The 14241-nt window shown below is 38.0% G+C and overlaps 1 protein-coding gene across 1 annotated transcript in view; it reads right to left on the bottom strand.

The window, feature by feature from the left end:
- Positions 1 to 13962, bottom strand: part of LOC107688574 (ankyrin repeat and BTB/POZ domain-containing protein 2-like) — a 64907-nt gene extending 50945 nt beyond the window's left edge. The window contains exons 1-2 of the mRNA XM_016486278.1: positions 13727 to 13962; positions 12656 to 13534 (exon numbers count right to left, since the gene is read on the bottom strand). Of these exons, the coding sequence (XP_016341764.1) occupies positions 12656 to 13511 (856 nt within the window). The 5' untranslated portion in view covers positions 13512 to 13534; positions 13727 to 13962. The remainder of the gene's footprint in view (positions 1 to 12655; positions 13535 to 13726) is intronic.
- Between the last annotated feature and the right edge of the window lie 279 nt (positions 13963 to 14241).

Raw genomic sequence — 14241 nt, 5'->3', positions numbered from 1 at the left:
CACAAAGCAAGAGACTTCACACTTGCTCATTTGCACATGTAAGTTAAACAGAGACATAAAAACATGCATTATTTATGAAGATCCCTGAACTTTAACAGGAAATGCGACAGTCTTTTTTTTGTCTTTATGTTGACTAACTGCTTTCCTACTCCTTTTTTCCCCTTCCTCGTCTTTCCCAAGAAACCTCTGAAAATGATTTTCTCCATTTTCCCATGAGATTCAGTATAATGTTATGAGCCCTTTGTGGTTACTCCATCAACTCTGCCTGGCAAGAACCTGGCTGTGGTCTAACAGGCCTTCCAAAGATGATTGAGAGAAGAGCTTGGACTCACTTTCAAGATAAGTGAGATGAGCCAAGCCTGTCCTCATTTTGAAGGGTGATAATCTTAGAATACTAGGAATACACCCAGGGAGTTTACAAAATCCCAACCTCAACTAGTCTTTCTGACCAAAATGTGAAAACTAGATGCCCTTACAACATGTTTAACCTACCAATACTTAAGACTGTTTGAAAAAAAGTTGACTGATTCCTTCAAGAAAACTTAAGAGTCCCTTAAAAGTAAAAGTAGCCACTGTTAATGAGGCATGGTCTTGATCTAGACCCCAGGAGAGAGCAGACCTTTAACTCACATCTGTTACAACCTAGCAATCTGGCTTAATGGGAATTCAAGATGCAAATGTGGACACAAGTTGAGGCTTGGCAGCACAACTTCACTCCACTAGACCAGGATGAAAAATTCTTAGTTGACCTAGTTAGAAAACCTAACTATTAGAGTGTGCACCTTAGGTGAAATCCCAAATGCCGCCCTCCAGTCCTTGCCACTATGCCATAGTCCTTGCTTTCCTCTTTGGCGGTGTCAATGCTTTGGTGACGTAATGCCACATGGACTGTTGGGTAGTAGATCCCTGTGAAGTTAGTACCAGGGCAGGCTTTGCAATTGGGCACTCACGAGCAAGCTTTTGAATCCTTAAATGACAAATGGGACATCATAACGTTTTGTTGACCATACAGACCATACAATAACATAGATTTTGCCGGTACCAGCAAGGCATCCAGTGGTTCAGTTATCTTTTAACATCCTAACAACCACATCTGAACCCACTTGAGTTTATTGACAAGTTATATATGAACTCGTAAGTGTCACAATATTTTCCTGGGAAAGCAATTGGCACGTTCCATCTTGCTTCCTATCTACAGGGAGCCACAGGGCCTTTGTGTGGTCTTGCTTGGCTGGTTATTTATGACGTGCTAGTATAACAGGTACTGGCAAACTATTACAAAACCACTAAGGGCATTCTTCTGAAATTGTCCTTACAGAACACAGCTTTGTTTTTAACCATATGCCAATTAAAGTGCTTACTGCATTTTAAACCTCAAAAGCGGCTAGCTTATGTTCAAACAATTATTGAGGGACTGAGACGTAGAGACACAACCAGTGATCAACTACTCAGTTGTCATTACCTTTCTGTCTGGAGGACTTCCTTTAAATGCAACTTGCCCACCCTATGACTAATTGTCCCAACAAGCTCTCCTGATGTCCTAAGTGCTGTAATACATACACTGAGCAAAAGAGTGAGACTCATTATACTTGCATCATTTACTAAATAGCTCAGGCTCGTTTTAATGAGCGTGGGTTAATTAAAGTAGGGTCATAATGCTGGCTTTGTCCCCATTTAAGTCCGACTTGCAGATGTCCCTCCATTACATGCAGAAGGACAGATGTGACGTCTTTCTCCTGCACACGCCCATGAGCACAGCTTGGTTTTATAACCATGGAGAAAAGTGTCCAGTCATAAGTCTGTCCCCAGCCAATTATCAGAGCGACAAAGAGACACTGAGACTTCAATCCGAGAACAAAGGCCTTCACACTAGAAGACAAAGAGTGAATAAAGAGACTTGTGCTCAGATTTCTCTCAAATTAAGGATTTTATTGCATTTTCAGTGTTCAACACGAACAAAATAAGAGCATAAATGCAATTAAAAGGTGAAGGTTTAAGTGACTTATTATATTAATTACTGTTTACTTATTACACCGCTCCCTGGAATCACTTGGTTAGATATTTTTATTATATTTATTAATAAAAAAAAACATGTATTATTATTTATTTATTGGACATTTGTGTCCTTTATTAAATTGCTATTCTAAATTGCCAAAAAAAAAAAACAAGCCATAAGAGGCCCCTTATTACACTGATTTTACCACGATGAGGGTGTTTTCCCCATTTCACAGCATGCTTTACAAACACCCCTTAAAGGAGTCATGATGCGATTTCAATTTTTCCTTTCTCTTTGAAGTGTTACAAGCTCTTGGTGCATAAGGAAGATCTGTAAAGTTGCAAAGACTAAAGTCTCAAATCCAAAGAGATATTCTTTATAAAAGTTAAGAGTTAACCACGCCTACCTAAAACGGCTCGTTCTAACACGCCCCCACATATCTACGTCACTATGTGGGAAGATTTGCATAACGCCGCCCAAATGTTCACGCAAAGAAAGAAGGCGTAACTTTTATTCTCGCTGTAGTATTGTTGCTGTCGCCATGTCGTGAAGAGCTGTGTGTTTCGTTGTGAAAGCGAAACTACTTTGTTTGGTCTTCCAAAAGAGGACGATATCTGCTTCCTCATGCCTAGAGCTGATCTGTGCTGGTCGCTGAGGGAATACATCAACTTAGTGCTGTGGATCAGCTTTCACCGTGGACGAAGCGGAGTCCAGTCCGGGGTCGTCACATGTGGTTGTCGCTCCTTCGTCGATTCCGCCGGCCATGCCGTTCTCAAGCCCGTAAACACATTACACCAAATACACAAAATAATGTTCTTTTTAGCAGCATCATATGACCCCTTTAAAAGTCGTAAAATCACATGGAGTCTCATGGCGTATTGCATTATGATATCTTTGCTTAAAAAAAAACAGGTGCATTTTGAGATTGATGTTCTGTGCGCTTAAAGTGCAGCTACAGTTTAAATGGACCAGATGTTTGAATTTTACATTTGTTATATCTAGAAATGCATGTAAGACACACACACACCGCCTGAAATATATGGCTGAAATATGACTGACCACTGACAACCATTAAGGGTCAGGACAATGGTGTCCTTTAAAACTGTCCAGCTGTCTGAACTCTGTGCTCTAAAAGTTGCCATTTACACGATTTATTGCAAGCTTCCTCAATGTTTGAGCTGTGTCCAACCTGACAACCCTGCCTGTCCAAAATCAGGATGACCAGGGTCTCTAAACAATAATACAGCTAAATCTGTCCTCAGTCATGGGCTGCTCCCCCAGGCCACCAAGAAAGAAGGATCTGAAACATTTAGTTTGTTTCCCAAAACAGTAAAGACCAGTGTTGGGCAAGTTACTCTGAAAATGTAATCAAATTACTGATTACTGATTACTCCTTTTAAAAGTAATCACGTTAATGTTCTGATTACTTTATTTCAAAAGTAATTACTTACGTTACTTTTTTCTCCATGAAATTTATGAAATCCCAGCATACACACTCCCGATAAATATTTGTTATTAATCCTTTTTACAATCTCTAGATTATAAAACACTGCATTCTGTCAGCAATGTAACGCAGCAGTAACATAAAGAGACCTCGGCATACTCTAATTACTATTTTGAAAATTATAACGTGTTAGATTACTCCGTTACTAAAAAAGTAATCAAATTACAGTAATGCGTTACTAAGTAATGTGTTACTGCCCAACACTGGTAAAGACACAGCGTGCCTCAAAGTCTCTCATGCAAATCAGATGCAATCACACTGAACATGACAGAAAGGGAAAGTTAAAAGCTTCTTGTGCAAACAATTTTTACTTCAACTGAAACTTTACTTTCAATTAAACAGAAACGTTTATTCCTCTTTAAAGCAGGGTCATTTCTAATAAATTATATTATGTCACTGTTTTCTGTTGGCATTGAGTACTCTCGATCTGAAGGCAGATATTGTCTTTCTACCAGTTGTTTCATGCATCCTTATACCCGTAGGGTAAATTCCTACTTGGGTGAGAGATTTTTTATAGTAGATTACTGCAAGTGCTGTTATTTTATACAGCTGGAAATATGTTGTAGATTTCCCCTGCCTGGGCATGTTTTACCAAAAAAATATAAAACGACTCTGAAAATAAAGAAATAGACTTTTGTTGGAAGAATGTCCTCAAGCAAATATATCTGATTGGTTCAATAAATCATTTCTTATTTTTTTTTTTCTGTTGTGGTGGTGGTGTAAACCTAAAGCGGGCATGACTTGAGGAAACTCGTGCGGGAAAGCTCAGGGCTGTTTGGTTTACCAGACTGGCAAACCTTTTGAGGGCACTAAAGAGATAAGAAAGCACCGTGAACATTACGCAAAGAAAACCTCTCAGCAGCAATAAAGCTTTTATAGCCTTTATATTGATCTTCTGTCTTCATTAAAATTTTATTCAGAAACATTTGTTTTTAAAACAATCTCACTGAAAAGCAAACTTAGGAGCTTTTATTGGACATTAAATGGACGTCTTACTCCAATTACTGATTGTATTGTATGGCATGCAGGTTCATTAGACAAACTTATGAAAATATTGTTAGTTTGTTGTCTAACGCTTTAACATTTATACATTTTAAATGTAACTTAAGTGTCCAAAATGGTCCAAATAAATTTGGGGGTCACTGTATCCATTCTGCAGTGCTGTTTTCAATGTTATTTGCCTAACTGTCGTTTTAAACAACAGAAATTAGAAAAAAAAAACTCAACAAAATATTCAACAAGAGTGTAATAACATTTATACACAGACAACCCAAAAGCTCAGAAAAGCTCACCGAATCATGTTTAAATGGATTCTGGAGACATTTTAGACTATTTTAAGACCTAAATCAGCACTTTACAGACTAAAAATGGAAGCTGCAGAATTCAAACCCAACACAGAAGCCATTACTGTGCATATCTCTACAAGACTGTTTCCATTTACTGCAACAGCTCCCATTCAGAGCAATTAAATATTACAGGAATGTTCGCAAATGGCTGCTTATTGACAGCGATAAATCATCCCTGCTGCATTTGAAGACAAGAACCGGGACAGACAGAGTTTCATTGGATCATGACAAATGTGAAACGCTTTCAGTCAATGAGAGAGAGAGAAACAAACCACAGGGGTCAAAGAAGGAATCTGTCTTGTTTGAAAAGAACATTAAAATATGGGTTATTTCATTCATAATTATCATGACAGATGTCATCAGTATAAGCCAAAATGATAAATCACAATATGCAATCGTTGAAGAAAGCATATGGACCTATTTTTTTATAATACATCTACATGGCATATGGTGCATTTAATATTATAAATATTAAATCCACAGTTCTGTTCTTTATTGCAGAATGAAATGATTATTTCATTACTTCAAAATGTGATTATAATTTTAGGATATGCAATACTGCCAACATCAAAAAAGATGGGCTATGCACTGAATTAAATACAAAGTTGTAGAACACAAGATTGTGGGAAAAAAAGATCTGAAGGCTATTTTAGTCACTAACGGTTATTTTAGTACAAGCGACACGTGAAAACTGAGATGTGATTTTTCAGACACTTTGCAGTGAGAAGAAACTATTCATCAATAATCACTCCATTTTATTCTTCTTAACGTTCCACAAGACTGCATTTTCTCCTCACAATAATTCACCCCAACATTAAACTACTGCACGTGTCATTGTTGGCCGTTTTCCCACACTTCCCCTAATTTCCTGTCTGGGGTCAGTGTTGTCATGGCGACAGGCAGAGGATTGACCTATGAGGACGTTTGTATAGAGGCATGAGCACAAAAACGCAAAGCCACGTGCTGACCGGCTTCAATCCGCTGGCTATTCACCCACCTTTTCTCCTGCTTTCCAACAAGCCTCCAGTACTTTCACAGGATTATGTCCCGAACTAAATTCCATAAACAACCTGCAACTGTAACACAGACACACTTAGCATTCTCCAACGCTATTGATGCTGTAGTATTTGCATCAAGTAAAAGCCACGATTCCTCAAATGTTTGTTGTTAACTACGAGTTTATCATTATTCAAACTGTTCTAGCAACTTATAAAAAGATATCTATGTGCATTTGCACTTTATGCAAATATGGTTTGACTAGGCAAACAGGACATTCAAGTGCTTCCTAGTGAGCTGCCAACCTAGGCAACATTTTAAGGGATCAAAGATGTGATTCTGGCTGTTTATGAAAAAGGAAGGAGCAAAATCTACATATTTAGAAACCTTCATTTGGTCAAAATGACGATTGAGGGTAATCCCAGAATGCATTGTGACAAGCCTGGTGAACCAACCAATAAATAAATAAATAAATAAAATATGGTAACACTTTAGTTTAGGAACCAATTCTCACTATTAACTAGTTGCTTATTAGCGTGCCTGTTATTAACAGTGGCTGTTAATTAGTACTTATAAAGCAAATATTCTGCATGGCCATATTCTACATCCCTAAACTTAACAACATCCTTACTATAAATAAGCAGCACATTATGCGTTTATTGAGGCAAAAGTCGTAGTTAATGGTTTAATAGTGTGGCCTAAAATCTCATAACGGCTGCGTTTGAAATGGCAGGTACATCCTTTGAATGTAATTACTTGTGACAGTTAAAATAAGTAAATTCTATATAGTATGAACGTAATCCGGACGTACTATATGTCATTGTCATGTGAGCTTCAGTTGTGTCACTGCACTGTAAAATGTAGTAAAATGTCCACTTAAAGGGATAGTTCATCCAAAAATGAAAATTTGATGTTTATCTGCTTACCCTCAGGGCATCCAAGATGTAGGTGACTTTGTTTCTTCAGTAAAACACATATGTTGATTTTTAACTTGAACCGTTGCAGTCTATCAGTCGTATAATGCATGGCAATGGTAACAAAATCTGTGAGACATGCACAGACAAATCCAAATTAAACCCTGTCAATAACCAATTATCCTGATGCCTCTTGGGACAGGCCTGAGGAGCGGGCAGGTAGTTGCAAATGAAATAACTCCAGATCATAAATTCAACAACGCACACTGTTCACAAAGTACGCCAGAGCGCGTACACACCTCACGCACCGGAAGCCGTGCGCGCGAACAAAGACAGTTGAACATAGTGGTGTATTAGAGGTAAAAAATTATATAAATACTGTTCGGTTTCTGGCACAAACCGATCGTTTCGTGTCTTAGGACATCAATGTGTCATCACGAGCCGCAGGGTTTAATTTGGATTTGTCTGTGCATGTTTTTTTTACTCTCATAGATTTTGTTACCATTGCCATGCATTATACGACTGATAGACTGCAACGGCTGAAGTTAAAAATCATCATATGTGTTCTACTGAAGAAACAAAGTCACCTACATCTTGGATGCCCTGAGGGTAAGCAGATAAACATCACATTTCATTTTTGGATGAACTATCCCTTTAAGATATTTTGCAGGAAGTAGTAGGTCATCCGTGGACTTTTCGCCAACTGATTTACGAATATTGTGAATTAGGAAATACCACTCTCTCGCATACTGTTTTTCGCCTACTATGTAGTAGGAAAGTATGTGATTTCAGATGCAACCAAAGTGAGGTCTTCAATGTGATTAATGGTTTACCTAATATTTGTGTGTGTGTGTGTGTGTGTGTGATTGTATTTTTATGCTTAAGAGTGTATCATGTTGTTATCTTAGCCACATGCTAACATAGAACTCTACTGGAATCAATTGTGAGTTGTACTGTCTAGTGCACTTCACATGAAGAGTGCCAGTGTTGGGGAAAGTTACTTTTAAAAGTAATTTGCATTACTCCATAAAAAGTAACAAAGCAACACAATTAGTAATTGTAATAATGCAAAAACAAAACATGATGTTACTTTTGCATTACTTTTTTTCACCCAAAAGTTATATTATCGTTTTTTTATATAAGTTATAAGTTATATATAACTTGCAATGCGTTACCCCCAACACTGAAGAGTGCTATATTTGTTTCACACCTAGAGATGCTGCCTATGTAGGGTGTTTCATTTCAGTCACTTACTGTGTGAGGTTCCATGAGCTCACAAGTTTTAGCTAATGCTAGTGACTAGATAATGAAGTTATCTTGTTTTAAGGAGCTCTCTTGAAATGTAGCCCTTGAAATGTTTTTAAGCCATCATAAAACTTGTGCTGTTTTTAGCCGCTAGCTCAGAGAAGTCTGAGCTTCTCGTACAGCTGGGCCTTTGGTTTTGGCTGGAAGCATGCATAAACAGTGCCACTGTTTTCCCTGTTACTGCCATCCTAAATCCACTAAAAGCATAAAAATAACCTCCACAAGACACAAGTGCACTGGCCTGCAGACTACTTCTGCAAAAAAGATGTTTCCATCAGGGTAGCAAATGTTCAAAAGCTGTGCCAAAAATCCCAGTACTGTCCAGAGTCTGCCGCAAATGACAAGGGACAAAGTTCACGTCCTGCTCTGGCTCGGGTTCACAGATGTTCTCAGAAGCGAGTTTGAGAAAGCACTTGTTCAGGTATCAAGTATGAAGATGTTTTCTCCATGAATCACTTGCACACTCAAATGCAACGTGAACGTCAATAGCAACTATCGGCGAGAGAAAACTATGCATTTAGTGCTTTGTGTTCATTGGATTTTAAATGGCACGTTGGTACAGTGGGCGCCTTGTTAAAAGCATGTGCGTTCACAGAACCGGATCCAGGAAAGAAGGACTAAAGTAAATAGAAAAGAGGCAGAGAGGGGAATGGAGTGTGTGTTGGAGAAAGTGGGAGTGACTTGAGTTGGCAAAGAGAAGCAAGTCTTAAAGACTTCCAGATGTGGGGCTGGTTGGCAGATGATAGAGAAGAACTTTTGTAGCAAACAAACTATGAATTACTTGTGAGTAAAGGTACTCCTACCATCAGTTACAATAAAGTCAACATGAAGTCAACTCTGTTTACTTCCTTAAAGTAATTTACTTTGGAACTAGTTATTAAATGACTAAAATTGTAAGACAGGACTTAATTTCATCCAGTGGGAACAAATTTGACTGTGAAAGAGTCTCCATATGACAGGTAGCTGCAGGGGTGGGGCTGAAAAACTAAAGGACTTGATGATGTCAGCAGAAAAGGAAATTCGTTTCAGAGGTGGGGCAAGTTATTACATTTAGACACCATGCTAAATGTTGCCAATATTCTGCTTTACTCAGAAAAAAGACATCATATTATCGAAGTAAAATGGTTCCGGATGCCATTTTGTGTTGACTTTAAACTTCAAAGTCAGAGGTTTAAAAAAACAAACATACAAACTTATAAGACAAGTGTACTGGTCTACGGGAATCAAGGCTGTTTAAAAGGCATTCTCAAGCACAATAATAGCAGCCAACAAAAGCAAGTCATGAATAATCTGGTTGTGAGATGCTTTGTGTAATCAAGTACATTCTGAAAGGCCACTGAGTCACGGCTGAAATCATAAACGAGCCACATTTAAGGCGTTTCAGATTCAATCTCCTGCACTTGACAGAGGAAACGCAGTGGATCAGATGCCCATTCATCAACAGTAATGGCACGCGAGGGTTTTGTGAAGTGAACGCGCAGCACTTTGTTAACACGACCGTCCTGAAAGCACATTGATCCACTGAGTCGTCTTTATGGACCGACCTAATTTGATGCCTGCATGGCATCCCAGAGAAAGTGAGCTGTGTAAGGATTATGCAGAGCTGAGATCCTGACTACCCGTGCCAAAAAAGAGCTTTTTGTTAGCGTAGCCTAAATATTGTACCCACACTCCTCTGATTTTAATTAATAAAGTCTTTCCACTGCCCCAGTATTGTCATGGAAGTCTTTTTAATGTCAGTAGCTGGACTCGAAGCACTTATTAATTCTGTAGCCTAGCTGAAATCAATTAGCATCTCAATGTACTAAAAACGGAAACGTTTTTCCTTTGTGTTTTTGAAACGTTTCACATACAGACGACCACATCAAAACGATCCCCATTCACACAGATACGACTAAAAATGCTGTAATATTCATGCCAGGCCAGTAGTTGGCGATGTCACTTTGTACAGAAACACTACGCGGCCAAACCTATAGACTAAACACATAATACACATGCGCATGACTTCACCATTTTTTGTATACGGAGACGATAATGGTATTGTTTTCAAAAACTTGCTCTTTGAAACCGGTTTTCAAAAGCTTGCATTTTCATGCCCCCAAAACGCTGTTGTCGTGTAAATGAACAACCAAAACACATAACAAGTTTTCTGTTTTTAGTTGAAAATGGTATCGTGTAAACGCACCCTAGGCTACACTGTAGGAACATTTCAGTGCTTCAACTCAAAATTTTATATAGAAATGTTTGAGAACTGATTCAAATTTCACCAGAGTGTTATTTTAGTACAATTGAACGTTTTATTTATTAATTTATTAATATTTTAAATTTTAACAATTTCATTTTTAGTTAAAGTTTTAGTACTTTTGTGGTTTTGTTATTTTTTTATTTACTTTTATAAATGTCTATATAGTTTTTATTAATTTTAATTTCAGTTTTAGCTGTAGTTATTTTAGTACATTTAGTAAATTAAAATGAGCAATGCTGCCTTTGCAACTACCTGAAATATATAAACTTATTTAATTTCAAGTAACAAAAAGTTATGTATTTATTTATTGTTTGTTTTAGTTAACCATGATACCCCCGTTTCACCTTAAACTATCATATTGTATATACAGTACAGCAAATATTTAAACAATACCTACTATTATTATTAGCTATACATGGCTTTCACTCACCTTGTCCTGCACCATTGCTACAAATGTGAATAATACCTCAAATTGTGAGGTTTGTTGAAGAAATACACTTTTCTAAGCAATCAAACTTACCATTTTCCTTTAATGGGTCATCAAATAAGTGAAAAATCTGTGTTATATGCATGTCAAAACTCTCATGTCAGCCTCCAACATAAGACAGTAATCAAAGCATTTGTCCTGAATGTCTTTATGACAGAGCAAACAGAAATTATGAGTAATGGTGGCGAAAGCAGGACAGTACTACATCAGAACCGCATGCTGTTTTTATAGATATTGTTTGTTCTCTTTGCCTGGTCAATCAGTTAAGATCGGTTTACGCTTGTGAATGTTTGTGAAAACCTCATGCTAGATCCTGGTTAACCACAGACAAATCAAAATGAAAATGCAACCTAGATGATGCAGAAGTTGGCAGCACGGGGTAATTCTCCCAGCTGGAGAAGAGGAAGCGTGTAATGACCTGTCACAGGCAGAATGACGTGATTGACCTGTGATTTCTGGAAATTGATTTCCATTTTCATCTTTCAGAGCAAACACCAACATGCTATCAACATTTGTGTGGGTCTACCAACAGATCGCAGATTCAGTATTTTAGTACAGATCATTCACACCAAATTGTAATTTTGTAACATCGTGCCAGTATTTTACCAAAAGTTCATCACATTAACAGCAATAAATACTAATGTTCCACTAACATTTATAAACACATAACCAGTTAATGTATCATTGTATAATCTTAAACCCAATTAAACTCATTATTATGAAATATTTTGATTTTGATTATCTCTCTTTAAAATAATGAACTTAGATTCTTAGGTAAAGGTAGATATTTTAATGATATTCATACATTTTTAAGTGTCCAAATCAGTGTTATTTTATTATCACTGATATAATATTATAGTTTTTCTTCTTATTCTGAATTCTGTTTTTTCTGTTCGTATTCTGAATTTTCTGTTTTCATTTTAACTTAAGTAATTTTATTTGTTTTTTATCTTTATTGGTTTTTTCCCCGTATGGTTTTACTTTTCAGTCCGTTTATTTAGTTTTGCTCATTTTAATACGTCAACTTAAACTAAATTAAAATGAGACGTATTATATTGAGTTAGCTAGCTGAAATAAAAAAGCTCTTTTAATATCATTGATATGCTACCATAATTTTTTGTTAATATTTTGAATTCTATTTAATGTTTATATTTTCTGTTTTCATTTTACTTTTAAAGTTTTAGTAATATTGTTTTTTTTTTTTCAATTTTGTTAGTGTTTTTAAAATATGTCTATATAGTTTTACTTTTTAATTTATTTAGTTTTAGTTATTTTAATGCTTAAACTAAATTTAAATGAAAAATGTTACCTTGACAACTAGCTTGAATAAAATAAGCTGTTTTAGTACACTATTATACATTTTGGTAATATTTTGAATTCAATTAAATTTTTAGATATGTTCCGTTTTCATTTTAATTTCAGTTAAAGCTTTAGTAATTTTGTTTTGGATATTTTAATTATAGTTTTTTTATGTCTATTTTATGTCTATTTAGTTTGAGTTATTTTAGCATTTCTTAAACTAAAAAAATAGCTGAAATAAAATAAAATTTATTTTAAATATAGTGTTAAATACATTTTATTATAAATAAACGTGTTTCTGTTTCTTCTTTTTCATTATTGTTTTAATTTTATAGTTATCAATAAGCATGGTCCAAATACAATTAGCAGAAAATGACACTTCCCTCCAAAGTGATTTAAGTACATATATACTCCCCTTGAAGCAACTTGTGGTGTCTAAGTGCACAATGGTGACGGATCAACCCTTGTGTGGTTTCAACTACCCTTCAGCCAAATCTAACCACTAGGCCACAAGGAACTGATGAGTGAAACAGTTTAAGCAACAACAACAGTAAAGTACCTACCATTGGCGTTCTTCCCACAGATGAGATGCTCATAGTGTTGCAGGACCCCCCAAAGCTCGGCATCATTATTGACGACCCCCTCCAGCGCCTCTGCTGTCAGGACGCAGCCGGGCGTCGCGCCTTCCTTCTCCGCCATCAGCACGCGCACGCCCACCTCCTCCACAAGAGCCTCCATACACGCGGTCAGGCAGATGGCCGCGTACTCATGGATGCGCACCGCGATCCGAGTGTCCACCATCCAGCGGAAAAACCGTCCGACGGAGAACACGAGCCCGCACCGGGCTGACTTCCCCTTGCGCAAGAGCTCTCCAGCGCTCATGTTGTACATAGATATGGCCTTCACAGTGGCCGAGACGCAGTGATCCGCCAGCGCCCAGCTGAGCACCAGACGGATCGCGCTCTGGACCTCGAACCTGGTGCATCTGCAGTGCATGACACTGAGCCGCTGCGCTTCTCTGGAGATGCGGATCAGCGCCCTGCGCATCAGGGCGGCCAGTCTGCGCACAGCCTCCGCGGAGAGCGAGGCGCCCTTCACCGCGCCTTTACGCACGACCCTCCCCACGTCCTCCTCCATCCACGGGAACTCCTCCAGCTCCGGTAAGCGTGGGAACTTGGAGAAAATGTCCTCTGGATCCTCTGGAAGCACCGTGTTGACTGTATCCCAGCTGTTGTTCCTGCTGTTCATGGAGCCGGAGTAGTACCACCAGTTCCCCCGGTGAGGGGTGTTCATGAACGCCTGCGAGTTTGACTTGGAGGACGACAGGCTTAAGGATTTACACGAGTCCCCTGCTCCATAGCCAGAGTCCAGAGTCAAATCCTCCAGAGTTTTCATGTTTGAGCTGTTTATTCCTGCCATTTCTGCTGGTTCCTGGTGTTTTTCTGTGAGGAACCAGAAAGCAGAGGAGACTTTCCAGCTGCCCGGAACTCAAACTGGTTCTACTGGTTCAGCTTCTCTTTGACATTCATGTAGCACTTTATAGATACACTACAGACCAAAAATACCTTGTGTGAAAGTTTAAAATGTCTAAGTTACATCTTCTAGAAAGAAAAGGTTTGGGGAAACTTGCTTACCTCACTAAAAGTCCGTTCCCATAAGAGTAGTAACGTGCGCAGGTTTTCTTATCCAGTTCTTATAAATAATAGACCGAACTTGACAAAAAGTTTAGAGTGGAAATCCATCAATAGAGTTTAAATCGGACGGTTATGGTAAAATTAATCCTTCAAGATGATGTAGAAAAGTACAACGATGTTCATTTCACATCACACGCCTCTTCTTACTGGAAACTCATGACTGAACTGAAAGCAGGAGGGCGAGAGAGAGAGTAGAGGTGTTTGATTCACGAGCGAAATGATTCTTTTGAACGACTCGTTTGAACAGATTCGCAAGCGTTTGTGAATCTCTCCACCAAACTCTGCATATAGCCTACATTAACAGAAAAGCGACAGACTACAACTTTCACATATTACAACCAATGACGCTGTCAACACTTATTTAAATTCTAATTTTTCTAGGTTTACAGTGGCACATAATTAGTAGCCTATAGACTATACACACAGACTTTAACTGAACGTGATTTTGAGGGGGC

The sequence above is a fragment of the Sinocyclocheilus anshuiensis genome, unplaced genomic scaffold (genome assembly GCF_001515605.1).
Source record: "Sinocyclocheilus anshuiensis isolate Anshui unplaced genomic scaffold, SAMN03320099.WGS_v1.1 scaffold521, whole genome shotgun sequence".
In the NCBI taxonomy this organism is placed as follows: Eukaryota; Metazoa; Chordata; class Actinopteri; order Cypriniformes; family Cyprinidae; genus Sinocyclocheilus; species Sinocyclocheilus anshuiensis.
Note: the sequence above shows the minus strand (reverse complement) of the source record. Positions and strands in the feature narration are given on the sequence as shown.